Source organism: Palaemon carinicauda, chromosome 25, assembly GCF_036898095.1.
Source record: "Palaemon carinicauda isolate YSFRI2023 chromosome 25, ASM3689809v2, whole genome shotgun sequence".
Taxonomy (NCBI): domain Eukaryota; kingdom Metazoa; phylum Arthropoda; class Malacostraca; order Decapoda; family Palaemonidae; genus Palaemon; species Palaemon carinicauda.
Genome location: NC_090749.1, coordinates 74,262,099 through 74,272,098, shown reverse-complemented (window position 1 = coordinate 74,272,098; position 10,000 = coordinate 74,262,099). Strand labels below are relative to the sequence as shown.

General features: G+C 35.0%; 1 protein-coding gene across 1 annotated transcript; it reads right to left on the bottom strand.

Moving 5' to 3' along the window:
- Positions 1–237: 237 nt before the first annotated feature.
- On the bottom strand, positions 238–4,485 carry LOC137618660 (uncharacterized). Its single transcript, XM_068348792.1, has 2 exons — positions 4,366–4,485; positions 238–3,987 (listed from the first exon to the last, which is right to left on the bottom strand). Exon 2 carries the CDS (start codon positions 3,856–3,858, stop codon positions 505–507), a length of 3,354 nt encoding a protein of 1,117 aa, XP_068204893.1. The 5' UTR covers positions 3,859–3,987; positions 4,366–4,485; the 3' UTR covers positions 238–504.
- Between the last annotated feature and the right edge of the window lie 5,515 nt (positions 4,486–10,000).

The following is a 10,000-nucleotide window of genomic DNA, read 5'->3' as shown; positions in this document are numbered from 1 at the left end:
ATAATATTCCACCAAAATAAAATCCAAACTGTGCGAAACCATGGTCGGGTGAACGAAACTCAGCAATCTCTTATTACAATTATTAATTACTAATTATACAAATTAACATGAATTACTTAACACTTATACATTAACGAAATAGTTTCAACAAAACACTTCACTATAATAATTAAACATATGCCAAATAGTTCAATAATTCAACACAATTCAACATATCTAAATAACAAAATACACTTGGTAATAGGAGAAAGAGCCACGAACACTGTCTTCAGAACAGGAAGAATACACCTAACTTAACAAGAAATTTGAAGTACCGAAGTAAACAAAATGAAGAACATAAAGGAGGAATAATGGGAAAAGAGACTTTGCTCTGGACAAGGAAGGATGAAAGTGAAGAAAGCAATCAACAGAGGGCGTGCATAAAGAAAGTAAGAAAATACTAAAAACAGTTTATAATATTCAATATGTACAATAGTGGAGTGAAAACTTTACAATTCCCCCCCACTAAGATGGGTCCATAGCGGTGGATCCAGCTGAAGTTGCTGATGGAAGGCGTGACAAGGTGTCTGCAATGGTGTTGTTGGTTCCCTTGATGCTTTGAAGCTGAATATTAAAGGTGCCAAGGATGTAAGACCACCGCAAGAGTTTCAGATTTTTGAGTCTGGCACGGTTGAGGAACGTGAGAGGTCGGTGATCAGTAAAGACAATGACCCGACGATGACCTTCAAGATAAGGTTGGAAGTGTTGTAAAGAAGCTACGATCGCGTAAAGCTCCTTCTCCACGGTAGCCCATCTGGTTTGTGCTCCTCTGAAAAATCTCGAGTGATAGGCTACTGGTAGGTAATGCAGTGTTGGAATACAGCTGGTGTCATTAGGAGCATAAGATTGCAAAAGTACAGCTCCATAACCTGTGCCATTGGCGTCTACCTGTAATAAAAATTCCTTTGAGAAGTCTGGTGCCCTTACAATTGGTTTAGAGATCAAGATACCTTTAAGCTGATTGAAAAGATTGTCTAATTCCTTGGTCCAAACAAAGGTTACTTTGTTAGATAGTAGTGCATATAATGGAGCAGCAAGAATTGCGAAATTTTTAATGAATTTGGAATAATAAGAGACCATACCTAAAAAGGTTTTAAGTTGAGATTTTGATAGGGGTACAGGTATATTCATTACACTCTCAATATTAGCATCTTTTGGCATTATTTCTCCACTGCCCAAATAATGACCAAGGTATACAACCTTAGCTTGCCCAAATGAACTCTTGGCCAAGTTGATGGTGAGACCTACAGTACGTAGTCGTGTAAACAGTTTTGAGAGTGTGTGCAGATGTTCCTCCCAAGTCATGTTTGCTATGACTATATCGTCCAAGTATACATAGACATTAGGTAAATCTCTAATTACCTCTGCCATCAGCCTCTGAAATGTAGCAGGGGCATTAGAGAGCCCAAAAGGCATAACCACATATTCAAATAGGCCAAAGGGTGTTACAAAAGCAGAGATTGATTGGGCCTTTGGGGTCAGTTTTACCTGATAGTACCCTTTTAGTAAATCAATCTGGGTCAAAATCTTTGAATTACTTATATTGTCTAAAATATCATTGATCCGTGGCAAAGGAAAAGAATTTTTAATGGTGACCTTATTCAGTCTGCGGTAGTCTGTACATAGTCGTAACTTACCGTTTGCTTTAGGTACAAGTATACAAGGTGAAGCCCAAGGGGAGGTACTTGGGACTGCTAACTTGTGATCTATCAAGTACTGTACCTCTGACCTTAAGGATTCAAGCTTCTTTCCTATCGCTCTGTAAAAGGGTTGTCTGATGGGCTGTGTTCCCGGCTCCAGCAAGATGTCATGTTGAATCAGATTACAGGTTCCTGGATCATCAGTGCACAAGTCCTGAAAACTGGTGAGTAAGGAGTTTAGTTCTTTGCTTTCATTTGTAGACAAGTGTGATAAGAAGGAGTCAAGCTTACCCATTATCTCAGAGTTAGTTAAATCACTAATAGTAATCAGTTCTGGTTCTTCATCAGGGTCTTCATTAGTAGTAACAGGATAGTCATCTTTAGACCTAAGAGTTGAGGTAGTCACCAATATTACTCGAGGTGGTCCACTATTTACTCTACTTTGGTACCGCTTCAACAAGTTCACATGAACTAATTGTGTGTCCTTCCTCCTATCTGGGGTACTAATTACATAGTTTACCTTAGAAAGACGATCTAGGACTGTATATGGGCCGGCAAACTTCTCTCTCAATGGAGCTCCTGGAATTGGATGGTATAAAAGTACCTGGTCACCTTTCTGGAACTCCCTTAACCTGGCTTTCTTGTTCCCCTGTTGCTGCATTACTTGTTGCGAGGAAAGGAGGTTAGAACATACCAAATCATTTATCTGATGAAACTTACTTTTAAGGTCTTTAATATATTGCAACGTGTTAGTAGTCTCCTCTGGTTTCTGATGCAAAATATTTTCTTTCACCATACCCAATACAGTTCGTGGTCGACGACCAAACAATGCCTCAAAGGGAGATATCCCTGTGGAATCATGTGGAGTGCATCGAAAATCATACATTAGGAGATCGAGGTCCTCATCCCAATGATTTGCCGTTTCACTGCTGTACTTACGCAAAAGGTTCTTCAAGGTTTGATGGAACCTTTCCAGGGCACCATTTGACTGTGGATGATATATAGAGGAGTTAACATTATGAATATTCAATGTATGCATAGTTTGTTTGAAGACATGGCTTGTAAAATTAGTTCCCTGGTCACATTGTAACTCATAGGGAAATCCTAAAACAGTGAAAACCTTCCTAAGGTTAAGTAATATAGTCTTTGCATTTATGTTTTTGATTGCAAATGCCAAAGGGTACCTTGAAGTGGGACACATAGCAGTCAGTATGTATTCATTCCCTCTCTTAGTCTTTGGTAAGGGACCAATGCAATCTATGATGAGTTTGTAAAAAGGAGTTTTGGGTACTAGTACGTTCTGGAGTGGTGCTGGCGGGATTCTCTGGTTAGGTTGACCTGTAACCTGACAATGGTGACATGAAGCAACATAGCTCTTAATATCTTTACCAAGGCCTGGCCAATAATAGTCTTCACTTACTCTTTTGTAGGTCTTGTTGACCCCTAAGTGGGATTCTGCAGAATGAGCGAGGTCTAACAAGGAAAGTCTTAGAGGTTGAGGAATGACTATTTGGTGGCAATCCCTCCAAGTATGGTTAGAATTAATCTGTGGCGACCTGAAATGCCTGCAGAGAATACCTTTATTCACATAAAAATATGGCAATTTTGGATTTTCATCTGGAATTCTCACCTTTTTCCAAAGTTCACTAAGGCTGGGGTCCTCTTTCTGTAGCTCGGTAAACTCTTTCTTACCTACGTTCACCAAGTCTAAGGCCTCCATAGTTCTTCCAGTAGTTTTACTCTCACTTTTCAAGTGTCCTGCCCTGGAAGTATTCCTAGTCACAACCTGAGTTATAGCTGGTGGAGATTCTATGGACTTACTTTTTTCTTGGATTACGAAATCAGGATCTGAAATAATAAAATTAGTTTTCACCTGTGACCTTGCTAGATCATTACCCAAGATCAGCTCTACTGGAGAACACGGCAAGGCTTGCTTTAACACAGCTACTTTAGCCTTTCCTGTAAAGTAAGGACTAACAATTTCCACTTCAGCAAGAGGCAGAGTCCTGGAAGAGGTTAAATCTGAAATGGTTACAAACTCCCTAGTGTAAGTTAGATTCTTCGAACCTAAGTCTGCCAATATAGACTGAGAGGAACCAGAGTCTCTGAGGCACTTCAGTGAAGTACCATTTACAGTAACATCACAAATAAATCCTTCAAACGGCTGCAACCCTTCCATCGGAGTAGTCACATGGCATGTGCTCCTTGACTGGGCATTTTTACCTTCTTTTGCTTTTGAAGTTTTGCACTGGGGAAGTGGACAATTTTCAATAGTGTGGCCCTCTTTCTTGCAGTAAGTACAGGATACCTGGGGAGATTTGGAAAAGGAAGGAGATTTGTTAGTTTGACCCTTTTGTGATTTATGGATTAAGTGGTAATCATCGGCGAGACTAGCTGCCTTTTTTACCAGTGTTTCACCTTTAAAATGAATGAAGGTTGAGATATGAGTAGGCACTTTCCTCAAAAATTCTTCTAGAAGAATCAAATTCTTAAATGATTCGAAGTTATCAACACCTGCTCTTTCTAACCACTTATTCAACTGCCTATTTTTGAGACTACAAAATTCCACAAAAGTTTGGTTGAAAGTTTTAACAGAATTTCTAAAATTTTGTCTGTACCCTTCTATGGTAATGGAGTACGCATCCAAGATAGTTTTCTTTAACACTGTATAGTCATTTTCACTTACCAGTTGTGAAGCAACAAATGCAGCTTTACCCTTGACTTTGTTCCTGATGAGCAAGGACCAGAATTCTACAGGCCATTTTAAGGTTTCTGCGATTTGTTCAAAGTTCTGGAAGAAAACCTCGGGATCTCTCTCTCGTCGAAATCAGGTACAAGCTTACTGGCTTTAAAAACTTCGAACGTAGCAGGGAGTGTGGCTTCCTTTCTGTTACTTAAAGAAAGCTCCAGGAGTTTTTTCTGGTGTCTTATTTCAGCTTCTCGTTCCTTCTCTCTTGCTTCTGCTCTCTTCTCTTCTGCTTCTGCTCTCTTCTCTTCTGCTTCTGCTCTCTTCTCTTCTAGATAGAGCTCCCGTTCGGTCGTTTCCTTCTTTACCTTCTCTAACTGCAATTGAAGCCTTATTTTCTCTACTTCTGTATCTACTGGAACAGGCGGAAGTACTCCTGCTGCAATTCTGAGTGCTTGTACTTCTTCATCATCTGCAATAATCTCTTGGTTAATTAAATAATCCAAAATGTTACTCAGTAATCTAGCCTTCACATAAGCAGGATCAACCACAATGTTACATTTTGCTGCTAGGTCACGCAGATCCTGTTTAGTAGCATACCTGAGGGTAGATAATTTCTCTTTAGGGTTTCCAGCAAAGCTCTCTAGATTAAAAGGCATTTTGAACAAGGTTTAAATACTCACTGCACAACACTTATGTAAATACAACAAATCCTACCTACCTAACAATGAATGGCTGACTAAACGCGAACACATTAACTCGGTTAATCATTCTAAACAGTATTCATATTTATAAAGTAAAGTTAACAGTAGCCACACGTACATTGCTCCTAACGTAAACAAATGTAAAAAGTTATATTTACTACCGAGAACCTATAATGATAAATTTAGGTAACTGCAGCCCAACGCTATTACTGTACTTATAATAGAACGCTAACAGACAGCGAGAGGAGTATTTAAATACGAATAACAACTGCTAGTTACAGAATGGTAATTACCTAAAGATATACGCAGCAACCTGACTAAACCACATGTCTAATCTTGGGGAGTTAAACTAGCGCAATTCAGTAATTACAGAAAGTCTGGAATCACGGAGTGTTCGAGGTACACTAAAAGTGCGAGAATGAACTAATACTTCCGCAATGAGAAGACTTTAAAAGGAGTACAGTGGATTTTGCTAATCCGAAAGGTCGGGAGCTAAACAATGATGTGCAAGGTAACGTAAGATTAACGTAACTTATCACTTTTATATGATAGCGAGGGTGACCTTTATTATGGAAAATATTAATGAGGCGGGCATAAGAGGCGATATACGCAGAGATCCCTGTCAATTAACACTTGTTATAGACTTATCCTTCAAAAATACTTTACCTTGGTTTGAGGAGAGATGAGGTGTATTCTTGCCTGGTAACTACTGTCAAACACAGTTAATGAAGGCGAAGAACAGTGTAGCGTGGCACTAACTGTACAAATAAATGAAGCACAATATCTGGACATATCGTTCACCAACAGTTCTTAAAAATTCACCAAAAACATTTCAACAGTTTATAGTCGCACAACAGATTTTGAATCCCGGTCAGGCCCCCAAATTATGACATGCCTAAGCTGAATGTCCTCGTATTCAGTGGTAAATACTTTAGCTTGAAGATGGCCTTAGCTAACACTCAGTAGGAAGCATAATAAAAATAATATTCCACCAAAATAAAATCCAAACTGTGCGAAACCATGGTCGGGTGAACGAAACTCAGCAATCTCTTATTACAATTATTAATTACTGATTATACAAATTAACATGAATTACTTAACACTTATACATTAACGAAATAGTTTCAACAAAACACTTCACTATAATAATTAAACATATGCCAAATAGTTCAATAATTCAACACAATTCAACATATCTAAATAACAAAATACACTTGGTAATATGAGAAAGAGCCACGAACACTGTCTTCAGAACAGGAAGAATACACCTAACTTAACAAGAAATTTGAAGTACCGAAGTAAACAAAATGAAGAACATAAAGGAGGAATAATGGGAAAAGAGACTTTGCTCTGGACAAGGAAGGATGAAAGTGAAGAAAGCAATCAACAGAGGGCGTGCATAAAGAAAGTAAGAAAATACTAAAAACAGTTTATAATATTCAATATGTACAATAGTGGAGTGAAAACTTTACAATATATATGCACGCAATATTTACAGTTGTACGTGATTCTCAGATGCAAGAGAACCATTGGCGAAATGAAAATGTAGGAGTGAATCCTGACTAGTTTCGTCCTACTTCTTCAGGAGGACTATTATCTGTTGTTATTATTATTTTACATATATATGTATACACACACACACATATATATATATATATATATATATATATATATATATATATATATATATATACATATATATATATATATATATATATATATATATATATATATATATATATATATATATATATATATATATATATATATATATATATATATATATATATATATATATATACTGTATATATAACATTACTATTTTTCCTTAACTCACGTCACGTAATTTTATTAGATGTGAATATCAGTTACAAATGACATTTACTATCGAATTCAACATTGATAAAATATATCCAATGGAATTTTCTTTTTTATGATATACAGTATGCTTTTCGTTGGACTAGGGCTTCAACTTATGCCTCTCAGTCGAAACATGAGTTCATATTTAGTGTACTGTACTGTCATATTCCTGTTAATTTCATAAATCTGTATTGAGATTTGAATTCAACAAATCTCCGCCATGATAGCTCATTAATGAGTTAATAACACGTGGCTATTATGATATCCATTTGTCACTAACAATCGTGACTTTAATGGGTATAGATATCAACCACAAATGGCTTTTAATAACGAGTTCTACCTTCGGAATATATATCTACTGGAAATGAAAAACACGTCTAAATGTGCAAAATTTATCATTAATTGAATGCCAAGTAACAAATTACCAATTAGCTACGATGGTGAAGATGGGTTGATTTCAATTCTAAGTACAAAATAACTGAATTCGACAGGTATGAGTACAGAAGAATTGTCATTGAATTTTATCTTTCTTCGTGGACAAGTGGCTTAGTCACTGTCTATACAAGCTTGCCGACCAGGGTTCGATTTCCGGCCGGACCCAAGCTCTTGTCTTTGTGTGATTTCGCCTGGGGCTCTGATCCCGAGGTCGTTAAGAGAATCCAGACATTAATGTATCAATATATATATATATATATATATATATATATATATATATATATATATATATATATGGCTTATTTGAATATGAAAAACACGTCTAAATGTGCAAAATTTATCATTAATTGAATGCCAAGTAACAAACTACCAATTAGCTACGATGGTGAAGATGGGTTGATTTCAATTCTAAGTACAAAATACCTGAATTCGACAGGTATAAGTACAGAAGAATTGTTATTGACTTTTATCTTTCTTCGTGGCCAAGTGGCTTAGTCACTGTCTATACAAGCTTGCCGACCAGGGTTCGATTCCCGGCCGGACCCAAGCTCTTGTCTTTGTGTGATTTTGCCTGGGGCTCTGATCCCGAGGACGTTAAGAGAATCCAGACATTAATGTATCAATAAAAAAAAAAATATATATATATATATATATATATATATATATATATATATATATATATATATATATATATATATGGCTTATTTGAATATGAAAAACACGTCTAAATGTGCAAAATTTATCATTAATTGAATGCCAAGTAACAAACTACCAATTAGCTACGATGGAGAAGATGGGTTGATTTCAATTCTAAGTACAAAATACCTGAATTCGACAGGTATAAGTACAGAAGAATTGTCATTGACTTTTATCTTTCTTCGTGGCCAAGTGGCTTAGTCAATGTCTATACAAGCTTGCCGACCAGGGTTCGATTCCCGGCCGGACCCAAGCTCTTGTCTTTGTGTGATTTTTGCCTGGGTCTCTGATCCCGAGGTCGTTAAGAGAATCCAGACATTAATGTATCAAAAATATATATATATATATATATATATATATATATATATATATATATATATATATATATATATATATATATATATATATATATATATATATATATATATGGCTTATTTGAATATGAAAAACACGTCTAAATGTGCAAAATTTATCATTAATTGAATGCCAAGTAACAAACTACCAATTAGCTACGATGGTGAAGATGGGTTGATTTCAATTATAAGTACAAAATACCTGAATTCGACAGGTATAAGTACAGAAAAATTGTCATTGACTTTTATCTTTCTTCGTGGCCAAGTGGCTTAGTCACTGTCTATACAAGCTTGCCGACCAGGGTTCGATTCCCGGCCGGACCCAAGCTCTTGTCTTTGTGTGATTTCGCCTGGGGCTCTGATTCCGAGGTCGTTAAGTGAATCCAGTCATTAATGTATCAAAAAAAAAAAATATATGGCTTATTTGAATATGACAAACACGTCTAAATATGCAAAATTTATCATATATATATATATATATATATATATATATATATATATATATATATATATATATATATATATATATATATATATGTATATATATATATATATATATATATATATATATATATATATATATATATATATATATATGTATATATATATATATATATATATATATATATATATATATATATATATATATATATATATATATGTATGCATATACATATTCATATTTGTATATATATATATATATATATATATATATATATATATATATATATGTGTGTGTGTGTGTGTGTGTGTGTGTGTGTGTGTTTGTGTACGGATAGAGAGAAAGAGAGAGTTATAACAACTCCACATATATTTCCAATGTTTCTCAAAACTCCATCCATCCATTCTCTCGTCTCCATGGTCAATTACACAACCGGACGGATTACGAGCAAGTTAAAAAGCTCTTCCTAATGGAACTGAAGTCATACAATGTTACCATATAAGTGGTGTTTCTAACTTCTTTTTGATAAGGCGAGATTTAGCCAGATTTTTTTTTGACGTTTCTCTTATAGATATTTAACAATGGTTTTGTATAATTTTTTTCTTATTATACATATTGTTTTGTAAAGTGTCTGTATGATGTCGAGCTTGGCTGAATTTCTAGCTGTTTTTTTTTTTTTTTTTTTTTTTTTTTTTTTTTTTTTTTTTTTTTTTTTTTTTTTTTTTAGCAAATTTTGTGTTTGATAACAATTCAATTCATAACTTATTTTTGTTTTATTTCAGCTACCTTTTACCTTATTTATTAAATCGGCACATATCTACTGTTTATCATTTTTTTGCCTATTCTTTTTCTTTTTACTCGCCATAATTGTATATGAGTTTTTTTTTTTCTTTTTTTTCTTTTTTTTGGCCTAATACTGAAAACTCCACCAAGACGAAAAAAAGGAAGTTTCATATATTACTCATAGTGGAATACCATAACTTGATTTCTGGCATCATTGAGTAACATCAGGCGTAGCCTTATTAAAAAAGGAAGGCTATACAAACCGGATAAATATGGGAACAGGGAAAATAAAAAAGGAAGAGATTAAAGGTAAAATAAACATGTAAAAAGGCAAGATTTGATTTTAGGGATAAAGCCGCCTC